The 24,689-nt window shown below is 36.7% G+C and overlaps 2 protein-coding genes across 3 annotated transcripts in view; both read right to left on the bottom strand.

The window, feature by feature from the left end:
* The window catches only part of LOC663375 (TOX high mobility group box family member 4), a 76,977-nt gene extending 54,532 nt beyond the window's left edge, over nucleotides 1-22,445 (bottom strand). For both annotated transcript variants that reach the window (XM_008200075.3, XM_008200076.3), the window contains exon 1: nucleotides 22,194-22,445. The gene's annotated coding sequence lies outside the window, so the exon portion shown is untranslated. The remainder of the gene's footprint in view (nucleotides 1-22,193) is intronic.
* A 114-nt stretch (nucleotides 22,446-22,559) lies between these two features.
* On the bottom strand, nucleotides 22,560-23,729 carry LOC663343 (FAD synthase). The gene is made up of 6 exons (XM_008200073.3): nucleotides 23,543-23,729; nucleotides 23,403-23,497; nucleotides 23,238-23,361; nucleotides 23,081-23,193; nucleotides 22,762-23,033; nucleotides 22,560-22,711 (listed from the first exon to the last, which is right to left on the bottom strand). Exons 1-6 carry the CDS (start codon nucleotides 23,631-23,633, stop codon nucleotides 22,588-22,590), a joined length of 819 nt encoding a protein of 272 aa, XP_008198295.1. The 5' UTR covers nucleotides 23,634-23,729; the 3' UTR covers nucleotides 22,560-22,587.
* Nucleotides 23,730-24,689: the final 960 nt, after the last annotated feature.

The following is a 24,689-nucleotide window of genomic DNA, read 5'->3' as shown; positions in this document are numbered from 1 at the left end:
GTATAAATCTTTGTCTGAATATAAAAAGAAATAGGAGAAAAATGAGCTCGAAATGAAAATAAAACGAAAGCTCGATTCAAATGGACGGAAAATATATTATCATACGAAAACATATGACGGCATTTATTTACCCCGAGAAATGTTTAAATAAATCGAAGGATGCGAAACAAAGAAACACACTGTTTCGCGTTGTTTTTTATTCGCTTCCTCCTCCTCCATCTCTTCGATTACGGGCCCGAGCCCCTAATACTTATGAATATGTAATAAAACTTATTAAGCTCGAAATAAAGCGACCATAAAGATAAAACAACTTTCAAAACTTCAACTATAAATCCACAACTTTATAAATTAAGCTGCGTAAATGAGACTTTGGTAAAGTCAAATTAATGATCGAAATAAATGTAAATAAGAGGCTAAGTAGCGAGGGTTCTCGACGCGATAAATAACTATTTGTACAGGTGGATGGGGTGGCATTAATCATGGACCTGCTGTCGCGCCAACTTGTTGAGGTCGAAGATTCGTAAAAATGGCGGATTCGCCGGGATTCACACAAAATAACGGATGTCTTATAAAATCCTCACAATAGCTATTGCAAATTATAATCGAGCAAAAACTGCTTAAAATCGAAGAACTTAAAACACATGCCCTTAATTAAGTTGTATTGACTTTCATAAATCTTCAAAAAAAAATCTTCAATAATTTTGTTAGCGCTACAGTTTTGAGAACGGAAAAGCAAAAAATGTCGGAGTGTCACAACTATATACAGGGTGTTTCTTCTGATCCCACAGTATCTCACAATGATAGTCATCTGTATACAACCATATCTCTTAGGTCCTGCTCAATGAAAATATTTTCAAGATGGTGACACTTGCGGTTAAACCGGAAGTCGTTATTAACTTACTTATTTTAAATAGAAAGATGTATTTTTAATGCGTTTTTGGATTACTAGAAACATTTACGAAACATTTAAGGTTATTAATTTTTTTTGGATTTGCACCTTCCAGTTCAAAACTCGATAACTTTGCCATTTTTTTAAATTTGGAAATACTTTTTAGCTTATTTGAAAGAGGAAGCCTAGATCTTTCCTTTGGTGTTTTCAAATTTCTAAAAAAGAATAATAAACCCCAATTGTTTAAAGTTAAGTTTTCAGAACTTTAAGCACCCATAACTCAATTCTTTCAAATGAAATGCCTCAAGTTTTATTTCATTAAATCGTAGAGAATTTAATTCTGCATCGATCTGTGTTAACATTCCCTATTTTTATTAGTCTTCAAGTTACAACAACTTTTTGTTGGGATGGAGAAATTCATTAGCCATGGGCTTTTTCTCATAGGTTGCCACGGAAACAAGAAAAAAAATGTGAGGAATTAAAGTTTTTTAAATGAATTTATTTTGTTCTGATAGGACGGACAACACAATTTTGAACAGAGTTTGTCGTTTGTTTACAGAAATGTTTTTAAGGCAAACTATGCAAAAATTGCCGTGGTTTGAATTTTTTTTTCTAGAATGTCAAAAAACCAACATAATTTGAAAATTATCAAAGATAGGTATAGGGAATGCTAATACAAATCGATGCAGAAAAAAATTCTCCTTCATCTAGTAAAATAAAAATTGGAAATCCCATCTGAAAAAATTAAGTTATGGATACTTGAAGTTGTTCAAACTTAACCCTAAAATTTGTGGGATTATTAACTTCTTTTCCACTTTTGAAAACACTGGAGAACAGATATAGGCTTTCTCTTTTAATTCTCCAATTATGATTTCGAAATCTCTAAAACTAAGAGAGTTAGCGATTTTTTAAGTGACAGGTGCAAATTCAAAAATTTTCAAAAAATCTTAAATATCTCGAAAACGGTTCAACTTAGGTATAGGGAAAGCTGATGAAAACGGCCTTAAAATAACTCAACTAATCCAAAAACGCAGTGAAAAACATAGCATTTTATTTAAAATAAGAAAGTTGATAGCGACCTCCGGTATAAGCTGAAGTGTCGCCATCTTAAAAATATTTTCATTAAGCAGAACTTAACCAACTTTCAAATAAATATCTTTATTAGTTGAAGAGTGGAGTTTAGAGGGACCAGGCTGTATAAAAAGTCAGAATAAGTGTATGTGGAAAGGCTTAATTAGCACTTTCCCATACGCGCCCCATTTCTTATCGTGCTCGTCAGTCCCTATCACCCACACCTAAAAAAGTGACAAGTTAATTACCGTAATGAACGTCGTTGAAGATAACAGAAAGATACCACAGTCAATTTCGTCCCCGTTTTGATACCGCCTAGATTAGCGCGCCATCAAAATTCCAATAAATTCCAATTTTTATTTGATATTACAACACAAGGGACTTGATGAATTCGGAGAGAAAAATGTGTTACATTCCGGCATTTCATGCAATTTTCCGTATATTCCGTGTAAATTAATTACTTTATATTAAAATTCCAGTGACGAACCAGACATTTAATAATTAGTTTGCTCTGAAGCGAATTCCAATTATAATCCGTTTCAGTTCTAAAACAGCGTTAACAAAGAAAAAAACGACGGAATTATTATTGTAGCTGAACATATCAATTGCAGGACTCGAGAATTAATTAAGAGACGGGATCGATGGGTTGTTTAATTAGTTTTTAATCGAAAAACTTAAGTAATTGTTGTTTAGACTTTAGACAACGTCGGGGGTAAACCCGTCTTTTTACCCGTTTCGAAAATAAACGCCAATCATCATTCCGTCGCATGCAAAAGTTTAAATTAATTAAACTACGCGCAGTGCGAATCGCAATTGTTAACAGTAAATTTTTAAATCAACTTCCAACTTCGCCGACAGCACGTTCGAATAAAATCCAATTCAGAAATTACACTTTGCGCAAATAAAACACGCCAATCAGTTTTTCGTAATGTATGTGAAACGAATTCGGCCCAAATTTTCTCGGGGGGAACATCCAGACACTGCAGCCAATCACAGGAAAATTGTCCGTTCTTCCCAAGTAATTTACTTTTATTTGTATAGTTTGAGATTGGGCTTCCTGTTTCAATTTTTCTGAACCGATCTTTAATCTTCCAGTTATCACTGGCGCAGAGTAGGTCTAGTTCGTAAAACAACCGGCGAAATTACATCCGTAGAAAAATAATATAAATTTGGAATTTCGGAGCGGAATTTCAAATTTGTTTTTCAATATCGTATATTACATATTCTCGACGGACTGGAAACTTTGATGGTATTCAGGCTGAAAAATATAAAAGTAAACTCATCAAACGGCGGCGCAATAGCACGGGGAAAGCGGAAACACATCCGAATTTTACCATCGGATCGATTGTAATTATCGTCAAGTACTGATGGTTTATTTTTGCTGCTTTGGCGGTAATCAGCGAAGGACGGCGTCTCCGGCGGACGCCGCCGCCGTAACTCGATAAAAGTTCAAATATTAATTCGCGTCGGTGCCGGAGCTTGTTTATGTTTTAACCGGATTAGATTTGCAAATATCAAGGCGCGAATCGAATTAGGTGCAAGTCGTGATGCATCGCCGTCGCGTTCGAAATAATTTCAAATCAATAGCTCATAAATACAATGAACACCTGGCAATCGAACGCGCGATCGGCGTTCGCTCGCGAGCGCGACGGAGACGGAGCGACTCGGACCGGAGCCTGGGCTGCTACAATGTCTGCTTTACGAGTTTGAGCAAAGAACCGACTTGTTTACAGCTCTGATATCGTGCATTATAAATAATCGCGTTCCTTATAGCTGAGTAAATATAAATTAGTGTTTGAGAATGATTTGAATCTGTGATGTTTGCAGAGTTCTCTTCCCATCCAGCGTGCACACAGCCCGACTAGATTATATGGGAACAGACGATGAATAAACAAAATTTAAATCTTAATAAATATATTTAAGAGTGACACCGCATCCCGGTTTAAATTCATCGATCGGCACGGCGCGCCTCTAACCCCTTGGTTGATCTTCAATCAACAAATTCGTATCCAATAAAACACAGAGAATGGCGAACTTTTAATGGAAAATTCCAATAAAAATTGTAAAAGTTCTTTCATTTCATTTTCTGCGAAAGCTGCAATATAAAGCTACAAATAACTTCCTTTTTTCAATATTGGCAAAAACACAAGAATCGACTCAGCAGCTTTCAGGTTAAATTTCATCAAAGAAAACAAGATTAATTTCATCGCGTCCTGTTCCCCGACGATTTAAATTTTTACAGAGCCCTCTCCCACCAGTTCTGACAACGATCGATGAGCAAATTAACTCAAATAATCCACAGTAAAAAGCAAAACTAGTTTTCCACAATTTTTACACGTAATGCTCACAAACGTGCAGATAGAAAATAAGAAAAACTGGACCAACTAAAATTTTAAAAAATCACCTTTTCTCTAAACAAATTGAGAATAGTTCAAACTCAAAATTCTTATAGTTTCGCCGTAATCGGGGTTTGGAAACTGTAAAAAACTGAAAAATTCAACAACAAAATTCATAACTCAAAAACTAAAAGTCGTTGAGCAATGCGGTTTGTTCCATTGAATTCAGCGGTTCATTTTCTGTATTATACCAACTTTTCACGAGATTTAAAATTTTCAATTTTTTTGCTCAAATTTCCTGAGTAATACACACTTTATCTCCAAAGAGGTGAAAAAAATTTTTTTTAAACTAACTCCAGCAAACTTTTATGGACTTCTACATGTCTTAACAACCCACTAAAGTTGTTAAAAGTCCACAAAAAATACAAATGATGGATTTTTTGATGTTTGATTTTTTCAATTTTCGTCGTAGTTTTTGTCGGTTTTGGGTACCCGGAACATTTCTCGAGCAATAGCTCCGGAACTATTAGAGATAACCCCATGAAGTGTGTTATCGTTGGAAAGCTCTTTAAATTATCTATTTTTTTCAAAAAAGAACATTGTTCTCCGACTAATAGTTTTCGAGCAAATTGCTGCTAAATGCAAAAATTGGTAAAATTTTAAAAAATTCGTAACCAAAAAACTATTGGGAATTTGGCAATTTTCTCGATGCCAATCGATTCCCCGGATCATTTTACATAGGTCTGGATCAAAACAGTTCCACTTTTTAGAATAGTTTAGCCGTAAATGAGAAAATAAAAAAAATTAAAAAAAAGTTAACACCCCCCCCCTTAAAATCGGTCAATTTTTAAAGTGTCTCAAAATCAAATGAAACCTATTCTATCTTATAGATTTTGATGAGCTCTTTACGATGGAACAAATCGTTTTCTTCTAGCTCTTTTAGTTTGGCCGTAATCGGCGTTTGAAAATTGAAACATTTTTTGCGAGATATCGCCTTGAGTCCTATGCCATTTTGTAGAGTTTTTTATTCCGGTTTTCCTCGATTTTTCCGTTTTTCGATAACTCTAATAGTTTGGCCGTAATTGGCGGTTGAAAATTGATAAAAGCGAAAATGGAAACCTTTTTTTGCGTTTTTCTCGGAAACTGTAAGACTTAGAGCAACGAACAAAAAACAATCTGATAGCGCTTAATTTTCTCTATTTTTTCGATTAAACCCGGAGCCGCGCCGGGCAACGGTTCCGGCTACAGAGGCGATCAAAGTTTTTCACTAAAAAAATTCATAAAAAAAAACTAAAAGTCGTAGAGAATTGCGGTTTGTTCCATTGAATTCTACGGCTCATTTTACATATTATATCAATTTTTCACAAGAATTAAAAATTTAAAATTTTTTGCCTAAATTTAGGGTAACCATTTGTCATAGTGAAAAATTCTATTCATTAAAAAAATTCATAACTCAAAAACTAAAAGTCGTAGAGCAATGCGGTTTGTTCCATTGAATTCAGCGGTTCATTTTACATATTATATCAACTTTTCACGAGATTTAAAATTTTCAATTTTTTTGCTCAAATTTCCTGAGTAATAAATACACTTTACCTCCAAAGAGAAAAAAAATTTTTTTTAAACTAACTCCAGCAAATTTTTATGGACTTCTACATGTCTTAACAACCCAGTAAAGTTGTTAAAAGTCCACAAAAAGTCCAAATGTTCGATTTTTTGATGATTGATTTTTTCAATTTTCGTCGCAGTTTTTGTCGGTTTTGGGTACCCGGAACATTTCTCGACCAATAGCTTCGGAACTATTAGAGATAACCCTACGAAGTTTGTTATCGTTGGAAAGCTCTTTTAATTATCAATCTTTTTCAAAAAAGACTATTGCTCTCCGGGTAACAGGTATGTTACTGTTGCAAACTTTAGCATTTATTGCAAAAAAAACAAAACCCACTTCTGTATATTTATATAAAATTTTATATTTGATATATGTATTAAATTTGTTCAACTTTTTCCAGTTATACAATAAAAATAAAAAAAAATCTGCTATTTCAATGTTTAATTTTACCGTTCTGATTGGAAAAAAGTGAAAATCTTGTGTGTTATCACGTCTATTTTAATTAAAAATTCTGAAAGAACAGCCCAAATATTTCGTCCCAAAAAATGGTGTGAAAGACGGAGTGGAGATTTGTGCTGAAATCGTTGTCTTAACAGCGCAGTTTGGTGGAATTGTTATTAACAATCGATAATTAAATAACTTTTAACACGCTCGCGGCAAAATTATCTCGCAACAATATAATTGTTCCAGTGGTGCAATAATTTACTAAATCCACATTGTTCGAATTCACAAATAGCGTAATAAAGATAACATCGGCCTCGTCGTCGAGGACCAGTACCTCTAAAAGTGTAATTTCGCGAACACAAAGTTTGCATAAAGGCGAGGGGTGGAAAGAGGGTACAGCACAACGGCGGTTTTGCTTATTCATGAGAAATGCTTTTAAAATGAAAATACAGCTCAAAATGGAATAAAAAACAAGCTCAACTTAAATAAGTTTACTTATAACTTGTTTCGGAATAATTCCCGGAATAAAAGAAAAGGGCTGGGGACTGTGGCGGGCGGCCCGCCCCCCGGACACGTATCCTTCAGGAGATGATTTAATAACGACGTAATAATCACGAGCCATTCAGACGTTGCAATAACGTTACTGTCCAATAAACTCGAATTTATAACGAGGTTTATTGGCAACGTGACTCGTCAACAAAGCCGAACATCCACCCCCGAATTTACCAAACATTCCCTTCCTAAACCGAACACGAATAAATACAACGACGACAACAACACAATACAATTTGCAACTCCGGGCCACCTCCTTTCGAAACAATTATCCTTTACGTTAATACGTCGTGTTGCGGTCGTGCTCTTAATTGTGCCCCGGAGCCGACAGAGACGCCCTCTACAACCCCCAACAGGACGACTACACAACTATTAGAGCCTCCTTCCTCCATCACAAGCAAAAATCCCGATGATATCGCGCCGCTTAGTCCACGATCGAGTGCATTAATTGGCCAACCCTGATTAGTAATTAAACACGATACTCCGGGTGATTTACTGCGCGTTCCGACCGTAATGAGATGGGGCGCTGCGATCTCTCCACTTTTTGTGTCCGACAACTCTCGGTCTTTTGTTGCACATTTATGGGGAATGCGAAGGTGGATTTCTCGGAACCGTCGGAGATAAGCGCGAGCATTGTGCACTAATAAGGCGGCCGCTCGAAAAAATACACTTAATCCGTTTTACCGAAATGATCGATTTATGTTTTTTACCTTTCCTATATTTATCTAAGTGAATTTCCTACTAACACATCCCGGCGACAAAAGCTATTGTCTTAAACTTTATCTCCTTTCCTTCTTGTCTAAGCGAACAATAGACGACATTCTTAATTGCATATTATGTATTAAATATGCCACTCCGGCAAAAACACGACACAAAAGAAAACAACAATAGAGGCGATTTCGTTGACTACAACAGTTAATTTATTTTTTACACGAGCGGATGCCGGCGCGGGATAAATGAGCTTTCAGACACGAGATCAAAGCTCATCCTCGGACCAAAAACACTCAGTTTGACACAAAATTTGGGGCCTGGTGGGCCAACAACTTAAAATTAACACAATAATTAATCCAGAATTAAATTTTTGAATGCAGAAAAAAATGCTTTTTAAAAACCATTGTGCAATTTAAAAAAATCAAGTTAGCCTAAATGACGATAGAAAATTTAAAAAGTTCCCAGATGACAGTTTTTTACTAAAATTTCCTGAGTAATACACTTACCTCAAGAAAGTGAAAAAATTAAATTTTTTAAAAATTCGTTCTATCATAGTTTTTTGGACTTATATATGTTTTTGCATCCCTCTAGAGTTGATAAAAGTTCAAAATAAGTCCATTTGTTCGATTTTTTGATGTTTGATTTTTTCAATTTTTGTCACGATTTTGGTCAATTTTCGGTACCCGGAACATTTATCGAGGAATAACTTCGGAACTATTAGAGATAACCCTATAAAGTGTATTATCTTTGGAAAGCTCTTTGAGTTATCTATTTTTTTCAAAAAAGATTATTGTTCTCCGACTAATAGTTTCCGAGAAAATTGCAGATAAATGCAAAAATTGGTGAAATTTTAAAAAATTCATAACTAAAAAACTGTTCGGAATTTGGCAATTTTCTCGATGCCAATCGATTCCCCAGATCATTTTGCATAGGTAAGGATTAAAATAGTTTCACTTTTTAGAATAGTTTAGCCGTAAATGATAAAATAAAAATAATTAAAAAAAAGTTAATACCCCCCCCTTAAAATCGGTCAATTTTTAAAGTGTCTCAAAATCAAATGAAACGTATTCTATCTTATAGATTTTGATGTGCTCTTTAGGATGGAACAAACCGTTTTCTTCTAGCTCTTTTAGTTTGGCCGTAATCCGCGTTTGAAAATTGAAATTTTTTTTGGAAGATATCGCCTTCAGTCCTATGCTATTTTGTAGGGTTTTTTATTCCGGTTATCCTCCATTTTTCCGTTTCTCGATATCTTTAATAGTTTCGCCGTAATTGGCGATTGAAAATTGAAAAAAAGTGAAAATGGAAACCTTATTTTGCGTTTTTCTCGGAAACTGTAAGACCTAAAGCAACAAACGAAAAACCATCTGATAGCGCTTGATTTTATCTATTTTTTCGTCTAAACCCGGAGTCGCTCCGGGCAACGGTTCCGGCTACAGAGGCGATCAAAGTTATGCACTCAAAAAATTCATAAAAAAAAAACTAAAAGTCGTAGAGCATTGCGGTTTGTTTGATTGAATTCTACGGCTCATTTTACATATTATATCAATTTTTCACAAGAATTAAAATTTTAAAATTTTTTGCCTAAATTTAGGGTAGCCATTTGTCATAGTGAAAAATTTTATTCATTAAAAAAATTCATAACTCAAAAACTAAAAGTCGTAGAGCAATGCGGTTTGTTCCATTGAATTCAGCGGTTCATTTTCTGTATTATACCAACTTTTCACGAGATTTAAAATTTTCAATTTTTTCCTCAAATTTCCTGAGTAAGAGATTTCCTTCAAAGAGGTGAAAAAAAAAATTTTTGTTAAACTAACTCCAGCAAATTTTTATGAACTTCTACATGTTTTAACAACCCACTAAAGTTGTTAAAAGTCCATAAAAAGTCCAAATGTTCGATTTTTTGATGTTTGATTTTTTTCAATATTCGTCGCAGTTTTTGTCGGTTTTAGGTACCCGGAACATTTCTCGAGCAATAGCTCCGGAACTATTAGAGATAACCCCATGAAGTGTATTATCGTTGGAAAGCTCTTTAGATTATCTATTTTTTTCAAGAAAGATTATTGTTCTCCGACTAATAGTTTTCGAGCAAATTGCTGCTAAATGCAAAAATTCGTAAAATTTTAAAAAATTCATAACTAAAAAACTATTGGGAATTTGGCAATTTTCTCGATGCCAATCAATTCCCCGGATTATTTTGCATAGGAAAGGATTAAAATAGTTTCACTTTTTTGAATAGTTTAACCGTAATTGAGAAAATAAAAAAAATTAACACCGCCCTACAAAGTGGCCAATTTTAAAAGTGTCTCAAAATGTTCCCCAAAGGTGCTGCGTTAAACCGTTTACTTATTAACTTGTTTTATATATTTTTTATATTTTTTTCCATCAAAATGTTCGCTTTCTGGGCCTATATATTTTTAAAACCATCACTGAGACGAAAAAGAGCGAAAATCGTGTTAATCGCCTTGTATAGTCTTAACAGGTTAAGTAATTTTGTGCCAATCCCATTGCGCAACTTTTCAGCCAACTATTAAAACCAGTGTTTCCTTTTCGATCCAATTACAATTTTATCTCTTCTTTGATCTCGTTCGTTAGTTGTGATTTTATCACGAAACTTTTCCTGAGCCCCTCTGCCATTGTTAAGTTTAAAAACTTTTCTTTTGTGTTGTTAAAAACTTGTAAATTTTCCACGTCGACGAAATCGAAAAAAAGTGAATTTGGTTGGTGGGTAGGTGAAAAACTGTCGCTTCTAATTGTCTCGAAATTATCATAGTAATTCGTTCGTCTGCTAACCGGATTAGTCCGAGAATTTTCCTTCTGGAAATGAAATAGAACCGAAACGGATGGATGGCACTCTGGAATCGTCCGTCTCGCTCTGGTATAATTAATTTAAGTTGGCACTGTTTGTTTATTTATAATCAACGTCGTATCAGTTCAATGGATTTCATTAAACCCCGAGTAATTTGATTAGGAAACCTATTAACTCGGTATGACTGAAACTTAATGCAAATAAATTTCGTGTAATTAATTCTTCTTCTTTATGATCAACTTGTAACTAAAGTTATGATTTTTCCCGAATCGTTTTTTTTAAGAAAGTGCAAATCGTCCGAAAAACCGAATTGTACGAAGGATAAATCCGGAATTAAGTGCGTCACGCCAGGCATTTAACTTTACAAAGTTTCCATCAATTCCGAAGCAAATTCGGCAGTCAATAAAAGACGCGACGAAATTAATTTAAGGTGGTGGCAATATTTCCTCCCGCGCTTCGCGCCCCCGCCTAATATGACGACGTTCAAATTACATTAAAAACCTAAAACAGCGTAAATAATTAAAAGTATTAAACGAAAAGGGGCCACATTTAAATATGTAATTTATTCAAATCTCAATTCCCTCTTGATAAACATCAGAAGAATTTACATGTAATTATGAAGCTCGCGGTTTAAGCTCGTAATTCAAGCCGGAGACGCTTTTCAGAGCTTTCAGCGTGATTCTTGCCGGAGCTTTGATGTGAGCAAATTTAATATACCTGCTACTTTAACATAAGTACACATATAAATGCGGAAAGTAATTTAAATGTATTGCGCAACGTTTCAAAAATCCGGCCACTTAATTACCACCGATTCGAATCCCGCTATTGTACCTCCGGATCCCCGGAAAAAACACACATACACACGCCAATGTAAACACGGCGTTGGCGCGCGCAGCCCCCGCCGGCCCCCGGAATAATTCCGAATAGCAACAAGGCCCGAGAAATAGTGCAAAGAAAAACAAGGGGGACGTAAAAAGTAATACGTTGAATATGTGATGTCGTCCCGAACGCGGGCCGGAAGAGGACGGACGCCGGGCGTCGCGACGCTCACGAGAGAGACGCACACGATCGATACATCATTTGGGCTGTTTCCATGGCAGCACGTGCCTCTTTCCCCTACCCATGCACCTCTGCACCCTCGCCGCGCACCCCTTCATATTAGTGCTACAGAACGAGCGAAATGAATATTTTCTATTTAGGTTTCGGGCCACTTCCTGGGGCACCCGCCGCGGAATGCCGCCTCCGAAGAGATTTACACGCCGGGATTAGTCTTAGCATAAGTCTTCACGAGAAAAGACTTTTTATTTGTGACAGCCCGCCATTGTTTAGTTACACAATAGTAGGTAATCTTATCGAGGAGGATCTACATATTTATTGTGCCATTAACGCAACGAACATGCTATTGAATTTTAAATCATTTAAATTAGCCACCGACGGCGATATTTATTTTAATATTCCATTAAAGAGCATTAAGCACCACCTAAAATTCGCAAGACTCCCCCACAACAACACAAAAAATCGATACCGCAACAGCTGACAATTACAGACTTGGCTATTTATTGTAGTGAATTGCAGAACTCGAGGTAACTCACCCCCGGACTAAAGTAGGCAAAGTTTTGACGTTTCGCATCGGGGAGGTTCACCCCTTCTCCCCAGCAAAACTCTTTAATTGAATTGCAACCACTGCACGACATTTCTTTGAAAAGTGGATAAAGTTTTTAATTATTTTCAAACTAGCAAATGGAATTCATTAAATTGAAACGACGATATAAAATATTAGAAAAATTAGTGTATAAAGCCCGGGTGGATTATTTGGTGTGATACTTGACATTTGCAGTCCTAAATAAATAAAGCCTCCTTTTCTGACCCTTGCAAAGCGCTACTCGTGTATTCCCATCCGTCTGTCACGCAAACTGCACACATCACACACAATTTAAATAAATAATAAATCCAAGAGGTAAAATCGTGCGTTTTCATCCTTGTGTTTTGCGTTTTTTTATCGTTTCTACGATTGTTATTATGGCCCGCGACCGCGGCTTTAATATTTATGCATATTAATACGTAATTACGGCCCTTTTCATAAAAGACCGAGTATAATTTAAAGTATTTAAAACTTCGTTCCGTATTATAATTGCAATTTCAACTTTGTCGTGTATATCGAGGGCGCGGCGGGCGGGGGGCGCGTTGGTCCCGGACCTTTTGTGTAAGCCTTGCTTTATTTTTCTTAAAACTTTCCTACTTTATAAGAACATTTCTTTCCTGTATAAACTCCCTTTTATCTCCCGTCCATTATTAAAAAAAGTTCGCGCGCGCGTTCACCTTAAATAAAAATGCCCCTTTTATCGTTCGCCACCCTCAAAACCGATTTATAACTGGGAATATTCAAGTTTCTAGAGCAAAAATAGCAAAAACCAAGGGAATTTTATAATTAAAAACGAATTTCACAGACACCTTAATGGACTTTTAAAACTCGGAAAAGTTAAAAGGAAATGTATTTAGATAAGAAATTTTTCCTCGCTTATTGTTAGTTCCTCACTCCGCGCCAGGACTATTCAAACGACGCAAAGAAAGCGGCAAAACTGCGAAATTTTACGGAACTTGCTAAACTAATAATACAGCAAATAAATTAGCAAAAAGGACAACAAAACTAGTCAGGATCGACCGAAGCAAGCAAGTGTTTTCAATGGAAACAACAAACTTTCCGTTTTGAGGCGAAAAGCTCCAAGGAAAAAGATTTCGCCCCACATATTTTCCAAAATGATTATCGGTGTAATCTGTGATAGGGGACTACATATCAGCCATTCCGGGAAAAATACAACCTGATCATTCAAATTGAAGTACATACTATGCCTTTTAGGCTGACTAACTTACTAGAATTGTTTTTAAACAATAGAAATAGAATATTACCTTTTTATCTTTATAACCTTTAATGTCCCGTCCGTTATCGCAAACAAAATGCTGTTCTTATTTCTTAAGTTGTGAAAGAAAACCAAGAATCTTTAGTTTCCTCTGACTAATTTCAATATTGTTAAAGCCTTTAACAATTAAAACCTGTCTGAAAATAATTTGTAGAGCTATTTTCACACACAATTTTTTTTTGTCCCGTCCCACCTTATTCGTTTTTTTGGTTTCAAAAGTTACAACAGATTCCTTCTACTTTAAAAATAGTTGTTGGAATTAGTGCCTTTTAAATTAACAAAATTTTATGACGAATGTTCAACGATAAAAATGTGAGGTGGTTTTTGTGTCCCGTCCGTCATCAGTTTTTATTTCTATTTCCTGCCCATATTTCAAGTTTTGAAAATGTGGCTCCAATTGTAGGTTGCAAACAATTTGACTGGTATTAAGTTCCTACAAAGAAAAATTCACTTCTACTGTAAAAACTAAAAATAAAGTCAAAAAACTGTCCCGTCCGTTAAAATAGAATAACTTCAAATTTATCAGGTTGACGGTTACAGAGAAAATTTATTTATTCAAAGAACTACAACTAAAAAAATTGCCGTAGATTTTTTGGTATTTTTATTTTCCTTTTGTTTTCGAATTAATTAAACCAAAAATAGAGCAAATACATAGTTTGGGCCCGATGATGTTTACACATCGGGGCGAAAACCGAAACGTTCCTCTGGAAAATATCACCTGTTTGTAGAAGCTAATTAACGGCGGATCAGTGTCGATTTACGTCTGGAGTCTTTATCTCTGGATAAACTCCGCACTTGAGCTTATGACGGCGAATTAACGTTCCAAATTAAAGAAAATTCGCAATAACCATAAAGCAAAGAATGCACGAAGATCCCTCCGAAGAAAAAAAAGTTACAAGCCGCGACATAATCGCCAATTTTATTGCATCCAATTATCGTAAATTCGTAAGTGAGGTATTTTAAGGGCATCTAGTCAGTTTTACGACAGTATCAAATTGAAACAAACAGTGGTTGAGTTTCGTTTAAGCAATTCTCGTGTGCCGTCGTCTTTCCACCATCTTTTCATGTATTATTAGAGACGTATTCTTTTCCGCCCCGTTGGACTCCCAATATTCATTTTCAATCATAAATTCCCATCCAATTTCGAGGATGAATGACAAATTTCGCATTGAAATGAATATTGCCTCCGGTCTATTGATTCTATATACACTCCGGTTCTTCGTTAGATATTCCGGAACAGTCGTCGCCTCGAATTATTAAAAAGCCACGAAAATCCGATGACGGGGTGTAAACACTGGCCCGAAATCGCAACAAAATTACCAAAACACGCCGAGTTTACATTTTATTAAACGTATTTATACAAAGCGCAAGTTTAATGATAGTTACAATGCCTATCTCTCATATTTAAACAACTCGCCCCTCGCTGAGCGGATAAATGAAAGCTAAACACTGGGGGCGGAAGAAGTTTCCTGGTAAGGAAAAAATCCGAATCACAATAATTCCCACTCTTACTTAATAATTTTAACGAGATCGCGGTGGTAAGGATCCATCAGGCCGTAATGGCACAGTTTGCGCTAAGTAGTGTATCTTGCTTGTTGCTAGAGGCCAATCTTGTTTTCTTCTTCGTTTTAATGGTTGAGTACAAATAAGCGTTTTGGTGGGGGCTGCATATGCCGTCCCGTTCCAACCTTCAAAGGAAACACGGAAACGAAGAGGAAACGCGGAAAGGACGTGATGAGGGATTCACGCGAACGCGCAATGGGACATTCTGGTGAAATATGCTTTCCATTACGAGTTCGCATTAAAGATATGGCTGAAAAAACTTTTAAAGGATCGTTCATATTATTTATTTTCTTGATTCATTTGAGTCTTATGGGACGTAAAACTTTTCTAGTTTAAATTTGTTGCCGAAAACAAACAGAAAACAGGAAGGGACCGCATTTTAATCACAACTTGAGTTTGGGATTTTTTTATAAAAAAAGCAGGCAAGGTTAATTATCCCTGCAAATTGATCAATTATGTTTATTTTGGGAGAAACGGCCCAGATCCAGGCCAAAGTTGAATATTACTTCTCCCTGTTAAACAGATCGTGAACTTTTAATAATTGAATATCGACCGCTGCGCCCGCGCCCCTCCAGTGATTCGCTTTGTGCAACCAATTACAAGTTTTGACATGGTTCGTGTAAATTTTTTACGCCCCTCGTCTACCTATTAATTTTACTTTATTTATCGAATCAAGTACGGCGGAGGCTCTTTTGTAGTTTGAATTTTCTAATTCGCCGAGTTGGACTGCATTCTGCACGGTTATGCAAACAAACCCCTTTGAAGTTTTTCAATAAAAGTTAAAAGGCCCTTTGAACAACATCAGCTCGGCGGCGAAACAAGGAGAGAGGAGGAAAAAAACAAACATTAAAATAATATATCCGAATTGCTTTTGTTCACGTAACAAGAAAACTTGAATTTGAGCTGAAAGCACTTTTATTAGTTTTGTGCATAATGCAATTTGCGACCACCGAGGACGATGATGGGGAGAGGAGGCCGAGAACGGGCCGCGGGTTATTAATAGTTGTTGCATTCTTCGGCCGAACCGGACCTGAATGCAACACAAAACAATTCTCCGAGACATTATTTTCAACTTTTGAAATGTTTTGTTTCCTCATGTCGACTCTAATACACCGAATCGATAAAGTGAACGATGATGGATTTACTGATTTCGTTTGACGTCAGTTCAGCCTCGCATATTGAATACATTTTTCTAGCGATCTATGGCAAAATTGCCCCAAAACGTATGACTTATTGCTCTGGAACAATCCGGGCTTAAAAAACTGTTTAAAGTCTGTCAAGTCTGCAATGTAGAAAATTAATTCGCGTTTTTTTGCCAGATTCAAGTTTCCAGACTTTACAAACTAACATTCTAGAACCGCAGTTGGAATATACATTTATTCTGTAACTAACTTTCAGGGCTGGCAACTGTAAAAAAAGGAAAACAGCACTGAATTGCCTGCTCAACGACTCAGTTTAATCGATTTGCCGTTGGCATCTCTGTCATAACCGGACCACGAATATCGAAAACCGACAGCTGACTCAATTGTTCCTTACATTCACACTTTATCACTATCAATCCAATAAGAACCGAATTGTCACTCATGCGGGCTTAATCCACTTGAGCTTTTCAACATAATTGCTTAACTAAAAAATCCAATAAAAAATAAACCGAGGCTGGGTGGTAATTCAGTAGCCCAGGCTACGTACTTAAGCCCAAAAATATTGATTTTGTGTTAAAAAAATTAATAAAGTTGTAACCTGAGCAATTAATTGCTTAAACTTAAAAATACAGGCTGATAAACAAGTAATTTTTCAATTTAATTCTCTAATTTTTCACCAGATTCCATCAAAAGATACCGGTTGATTCTACAATTTTAAAATTGTTTTTACCTTTTTTGTGACTTTCAGCACGTTTTTGACTGAAAATGGACATAATTTCTTCAAAAATCACCAATTTTGTGTATTTTTTAATCAAAAATAGTGGACGTGCGTAAATCCTACTGCATTCGCAGTGGCCATGATTTTATTAACAATGTTTTTCAGGACTTTACTAAACAAACTCAGTTAACTAAAAAATTTTAGAGATAAATTAAATGTTTTCGTTTATTTTTTTTATAATTTAAGAAGCAAGTCATCTAAGGATTCAACTAAAGGTTGAAATTATGTTTCACCTTTACGTTCATCTTTTTTTCTCTCAAAATAAAAAGTATTTTCTCTTTATTATAATGTGCTCTTACGTTTACAATTTGACGCCTTTATTTACTTTTACCTTTTGCCGCATTATTTCTCTCATTTTTATGCTCTGCTTTTCGTTTATACGTCTATGTGTTCTCTCAATCTCTCATTTTTGCTTTCGTGTTGTTTCACTTACCTTTTCTACACTTTTTTTCATAGAAAAATTGTTACCCTGATCCGGGTTCAAACCCGCGACCTCCCCCGTCGTAAGTGGCGCTTATACCACTGGGCCACCAGGGCCCCAAGTACAGACCGTCTTTTGCAAATATTTTAACACCATTTTTTTAAACAAATCAACATTACAAACTATATAGGGTGGTCCACCCTGCATTTAAACTTGCAAAAATAATTATATTTTTCTCAATACTTCAAAAAAATATTGATTCTGAGTGAAAAAATGACAAAAAATCGAGACTGAGCAAGTTATTTTGACATAAATAACTCGCATTATGACCTGAGCAAGTCAGGAAGTGGCCAAGATTACGTATTTAAACCTGAAAATATGATTTATCTGTTGACCTCATAAGGTTCTGACCCAGTATTTGAGCAAAATTAAGCAAAAATGACAAAATCATCCAAATAAACTGCATAAGACAGCTGACAATTTATTTATCTAAAAACATCCACAAGTTATTTGGCCGAAATCATTGATCAGCGATCGCGTAGTGACCTGGGCAATTCAGGAAGTGGCCAAGATTACGTATTTAAACCTGAAATTATGATTTATGAGTTGACCTCAGGTTTTGACCCAAATGAATAAATTTTCGTGGTTAATTGCATGTAAATTGCTGTATTTAATAATACAAACAGAAATGTTAACACTGTTTAGCTAATGACTAGGTAATACGGTAAGAAACAATTTTTTGAGTAATTAATTCGAAATGATTGCATAATTAGCTAATGCGTGTTGATTGTAGCGTTTATCGCTGCAACAATGAGCGTTATTATTCCAGGGAGATGCGAATTTTTCGTTCGCTGCTGAAACGTTTCAAATGTAATATATTTCAGCAATCAATTTGAGTTTAAAATTAGTCACTTCCGTCGAATGCAATTACTTGATGCGATTTCGTTCGACTTTTCCGGCTTGGAATGTCGTCGAGGCTGCGCGAAAAAACTAGGTCGTGCTTTACACATTCAAAACAGTCGATGGAAACGAAGAAAAAATTACTTACACACGAGGTGTAAAAACGCGCACCTCCCACAAGTCAATGAAACCGACAATAATAACGAACGGAAAGCAATTAATTTTGTATTATCCCCCTCGATCTTATTATGCATCAAATCGTTAATTACAGTAATTACGACTTTTCGTATTTACGGCCGTTCCGTGTAATGTATTCCCAGCCATTATTTACGTCGAATAAAATCTCGTAAAATATTAAAAGAGAGATTTAATTTATAGTTAGAGCACAACGTCTTCGAGGGAAAAATCAAACGAAAATCCGATCGTAATGAAGTAACACTGTCCCCTTTTCCCCCGTTGGAAAACTTAACACCCCCACCCGGCCGTCCTCGCGACCCTCAAAGTCTCTCAAACTTGGGGAAACTCTTGATATAGTTAGGTTAGCATGAATAATGCATGGATGCAATTTTCGTCCTACAAACTTTCGCAATATTTTATCAATTCCAACTTTATTTACGTACAAAGTAAAATTTATAACTCCGTCATAATTTCGGGGGAGGCACGGGGTGCAAGCCACGGCCGTCTTCGATCACACTAATTCACCTTTCCGATTTCGCCACATGGATGTCTATTATGTCGTTACGGGCGAGCGCAACGCGAAAATAAAATGTTTACGAGTCAAGAGAGCGCTTTTATTTCATCGCTTATAAAATTTAGCGATAATAAGTATGGCGACATATTCCAGTGTTCATAAAATTACTTATTATGGAATTGCCGCGGGGATGCACCACAAATATTTTTGTTTATACCCTGATTGGCTCGATCAAACTTTTTGCGAGTTATTGACTCTAACCGACCAAAGTGGAATGCTAAAAGAGGTCGTTGATTGAGATATTTCCAAAGAGCCGTAATTATACTTGGAGATTTGAAAATTAATTAGTTATCTGTATTTTATCTCCAGTCGGCTTTTATTAGCGGAATTTAGAAACTCGTTATTTAATTGCATTGAAAATTACAAATTTTCAGTCGTTGAAACATAAATATTTTTCATTTATGTTCACTAATTGGTTGAAAGCATTTGTCAAAGAATTTCTAGAAAATAATGAAACAACTGACAAAAACTGCGATGAGAACATGACGGCGATTAAAACTTTTAAATACGATCATCACAGATGAACACGCAATCTTTTTTGTACCAAATATTTGGGACTTTCTCTTGCGGTTATTATGGTTTTTATTAATTTGTGCTGAGGCGATGTTTCCAAAACGGAGTTATGACACAATTGCTAATTAATTGAGCTATTATGGGCAGCGAAGTGAAAGTGATTTTATCATCTGGTTAAATAATAAAAAGTAAATTAATCGATCTGCAGATAAGAAAGGAAATCGCGCGACAATTAGGATTGTCGCTGGCACTCCGATTTTCCTTTGATCTCTCAATCATCGCCTTGACAGATGCAAGTTTCTTTTCCCCGTTTCCGTCGCATTAAAACCCGATTCGCGGTAGGAAATTGCAAAATGAATCGATGATTCGTCCCGAACTCGCAATAAATATAATTCCAGTCTAGGAGTTAGTGTTTCGTGAAACAAGAAAACAAGCATTAAAATAAATCTGAAACGAGCACACAATAGAAGAGAAAGAGTTTAACAAAGTCCTCCTCATCGCGAGAGGAAAAATAAGAATATAATAATTCGGAATGGAATCGTTTGAGAAAATGCGGGGAGGAAACTCGACGTCCTGCTGCCGGTATTGTGCGAAGAAAAGAGGGATGAGGAGTCGGCGGTGGGACTCGACAACAACATCTGAATATGTTTGATAACAACTGCTTTTAAGCTCACAAAACAGTATGTGAAAGAAGTGAAGCTTTTATTTTTTCCTCGAGTTTCTTTTATTTCATCCTCTATCTCACAGAAAAGTCCACTTTCTTCTGAAACGTCTAAAGTAATCTCACAGATGGAAGCCATAAACCTATATTACTCGGAAAAGACTTTTCTATTTCTTTTTTCCCTTCTTATAAAAATTTAATATTACTTTCGGCGAGGGGTCGCTCTAATAATACGTACTCTCTTATTATTGCAAAACGCACCTGAAGCCCCACCTGGACACTACGCAAACGTAACGGCCCAAAATAAAATTTTAAAATACTTATCTACGTCACGTCTGATTTAACAGTAAATTACCCGAAATCGTAATTTTTTACATTTAAGCACCAAATTGCAGTTAATAATAAATTAAATAATCTAAAGAGCAGAACCGTTAATTTTCGAAAGAGAAACGAAAAATTGAGCAATGATCTGAGCAGATACTTCAAGATAAATAATGCCTTATTATTAGTTAGCATTGTCCAAGTAAACTCAATACTGAGAAATTGTTAACAAAATTCGAAGATAAATGAGCAAAAACCTGATGAATCATGGCTTACTATGGCATCATATCCTGATCAGTTTTCGGCCTCAAGCCGCGCCCGAGTGATTTAGACCAAAATAAGTTAATAAATGTAAAATAGTCAAAATAATGGATCTTGGTGCCGGCGCTCAAAAAACTCCGCCGCGTAATCACCGTCATAACATTGGAAAAAACTCCATTAAAAGGTAAATTACGAGCGCAATAATCAGTACTCGGATACTAAACAAGGTGTATTAATTCAATCAATAATAACATATAAATAAGATCATAAAACGTACACATTACAGCCTCATTATAACGCGATAAATACGCCCCGGAGACGTCTCAGAACAGAGCCGCCATCAATGAAGAGATTTCCCATCTTGTACTTGTCACTTTTTCGTCGATAAAAACGGCATAAAACGACACGGAAACGGCACATTGCCAGACAATGCGGTGATTACGCTAAGAGTTGACCTTCACGCTTGCAATTTGAACAATCGCAAGTTCATAAAGCGATTTTCTTGCGCACAAAGAGAGAAATGGTCCAATTATTCGGCATTGTCCGAAGAATTCGGTTTCAAGATGGTGTATGTGGATTTATGGTCAATGGTGGGCAGTGAAGGAGGTTTGACAGTTAATGCAAGGGTTGAGTTATTGTCGGCAACCGGCACACAGTATGTAAATGTTGGGGGTAAGAGTGATTGACGAATGGCAGCAATCAACCGCTAAATAACGTCCCGGAGCGACGTTGACATGGAAAAGTCGAGGCGTGAAAAAATCTGTATGTTTCGTTGGGAATTTTCGGTTTTGGTTGGCAGCGCCGCGACCATTACTCAGGTGAATCTACATACTGGTTCAGAGACAATGGCCACTTGATTTACGGCCAACATTTTAATTCCAGACATAATGTCTCTTTGATTTGTGACGATGTGATCAAGAACATTATCAGCAGCCGGACACAAATCAAGTCCTGTCGCGGAATTCACAAAAGAAAACCGTCATAAATAGAAAAAAGCCGGCTAGACCGGACTATTAGCGGCCTTAAACGGGGCCATATTCGTCCATTGTCTCGCTTTTTCACCTCCAGACTACTAACCCGATTTCTACTGCCATTACGGGACAATTCCAGCGATTTTTTCCAAGAAAATCGCGAAAGTGAAACTCTGATTTATTGCACGCACTTCATCCGCAAGCCACTCCACTTGCTACAACAAACCTAAAAAATTAAACAACTCGAATCCATTTGGAATATCAGAGTATCCAATCTCTTTTAATCTGTATCAAGTAACTCTCCTAGGCCCACTTCAGGAAAAATGAAGGCTTTCCCGAACAAATGAAATGTATTCCCTCGGGACACATGTGTACATTATTTAGAGTCCACCACTCCACTCCATTCCCCGCACTTAATTAAAACAGTTCGAATCTCCCGCCACGCGCCGGCAATGCAGACACCTAACTATCAATCTAATCATCGGGGGCCGCTGATCAATCAGCACGCCACTGCCTTTGAGGTTAAGCCAAAACAATAACAAAAACAGAATAAAAAACATCAATAACACACTTACCCCAAAAAACGATGCGTGAAACGCCGGTCTAACAAAAAAATGCAAGTTCTAACTAATTCAAGTCTTTATGCGCACAGCCACAAACAAAAGCCTGCTACAAAAAATGACACTTGGCGTCTCAAACCCATACAAAAAAACTCACTGCGATAAAACCACAAAAATGCACCGTAATAATTTAAAAAAACACTCTTTTAAATAATAGTTTTGCAAGCAACAAAAACTAAGGTTAATTAATTTAAGCGCGCCTAACGACACCTAACCGTAACACCTGCAAGTTGCACTCCGCGAGTAACTTGCTAGATGTCGCCCAAACCTGGCCAACTAAGAAGTTTCAAATTGTTAAACCGGTGCAAGAAACTTCGGGAAAATTGGTGAATAATTTATTAATTTCCTTTTACAAACTATCGTTATCTACGTCTACAACAGCCTCCTTGGGAAACTTGGCGAGTAGCTGGTCGGTGGCGGCTTTGACCGAATTTTCGTTAGTCGACTCCATTGTAATCTTGACTTTGTACAGCCTGGAAGTGCAATTTTCGAGAAAAATCGGCAAAATGGGGGAGAAACGTACTTGTGGAACAACTTCGGGTACGACCCGACTTGCACGTCCGGAAAATCCGCCGCCAATTTCCCCAATTCGTCCGCGATTTTGTCCTCCGTTAGATTGACATAGAGGGCCTTGCAGTGGAAAACCGTATCGTCCGACTTGAACAGCTTCGAGCTCAGCGTGAGAAAAGACCTCCGGAAAAGCTCAGGTATGCCCGGGAACATGTAAACGTTCTCGACTGAGACATTCGGGTAGTTTGTTTGATCGGAAAAGGTCAATTTCGCCGACTCAGGAACCTATAATTGACTCGTTTATTCGGCGTTTTTCAGACATGGGGGCGCACCATGGCCAGCTTCATGCCCGGGTGGTTGTCGTCCGTCGTGTTGTAGAACTTCTGGCAAAGGTTGCGGAGCTGCGGGTTGAGGGCGAGCGGGATTCCGAAGGCTCTGGACACGGCTGCAACAGGAGGTTGAGACAAGGTTAGTGGCCTTAGTTAGTACCTTCAAAGGTCACGTCGTCGTGTGTGGGGCCTATGCCCCCCGTCGTGATCACGTAATTGTACAACTTGCTGAAATTGCGGATCTCGGAACTTAGCTCGTCAATTTCGTCGCCTATAACAGAAATCTATCTCAGTTGAGTGCGTTTCCTTGATTTCTGCCTCAAACCTTTTTGACCTTAACGCCAATGTTGTGGAATTCCTTTGTAATGCACGGGGAGTTCGTGTCGATTACTTCGCCCTTAAGGAGCTCGTCTCCTATAACTGTTATCCAATAAAATCATTCAGTTATGAAAAAACGGGACTGACCTAAAATTCCGGCTGTTTTTACTTGAGTTGAAGACATGTTGCGGAAGTGATATGAGGGCCTTATTAACTTCGACGTCGTGGTTAAAGCCATGCGTTTTTTTAATAAATAGCGAACTGAAGTTTAGACAAAACGGGACAAACAGCTGATTTTGACGCAAGGTTGAGACAGGTGCTGCGCAGTTGCATACAGAGTGTTTCAACTGGGAGCACCGCGGAAAATAAGCGCTCCCGGAGCGACCCGGAGCCGCAGGATCTAGACACGCTTTCACCTCAGACATGCTAACACTACGTCAAGAATTAATTTTTTTTATTAATTTTCCGCCGATTGGAAACGTTTTTGGCTAAAAACGTAGTTTTTTTTTATAGGTTATTAAAGTGCCGATTTTGCAATTCGTTCACTCGTTTAGGCAAAAACGCAATAAATAAATAAAAAGCTTAAAAGTTATGAATGGGGTTATCTGTGCTTATGTGAGCATTTAAGAACGTTTTTTAAGCTACCCTCTCAATTATTTCGCAAAATTTTGCACAAAACATTGGCGAACTGTGGCGAGTACAACGAAAAACTTGATAAAATTATTCAGCGAGATTTTGGCAAACCAGATGAGAAAATCAAGAAAGTTTACCACGTAATTGTGTATTGTGTATTACTGTGAGTAAGTGTTTTGTGTTAGTTTTTGTGAAAAAATGTACAAATAAACGACCTCCTGGCGTTTCTGCCGCTATTGTCCAACTATATTTTATTACTTATTATTTATTATAGCGAACTCTCTTGTGGGTAAAATAATACTTACCTAAATGAAATACCTAATATTCTATAGTGTTAATTATAATACCAATAAATGAATAAACGAAATTACCTTTTGTCGTTGATTTTATTTCCTTTAAAAAAGTAACTTAGGTACTCTTCAGTGAAAGGTAAGTGAAATTCTTACTGTTGTTTTGTTAGACGTAGCCATCTCTGGTTCAGTAACAAGAGCTTACTGTTTGATCTTGTGCAAAATATTTTTTAAGTCTGGTCACTTCTCAGTATCGGGTGAAGGAGTGGATTTCGGATAGCTTTGCGATTAAGAGCCAAATGAGTCGAGATACTGAGCTAATTTATTTGCTAAGTGTCTAGTCTAGAATCACAACATTTATGAGGATTTTG

The sequence above is a fragment of the Tribolium castaneum genome, chromosome 2 (genome assembly GCF_031307605.1).
Source record: "Tribolium castaneum strain GA2 chromosome 2, icTriCast1.1, whole genome shotgun sequence".
In the NCBI taxonomy this organism is placed as follows: domain Eukaryota; kingdom Metazoa; phylum Arthropoda; class Insecta; order Coleoptera; family Tenebrionidae; genus Tribolium; species Tribolium castaneum.
The sequence above is the reverse complement of the archived record's forward strand: the minus strand, read 5'-3'. Positions and strand labels throughout refer to the sequence as shown.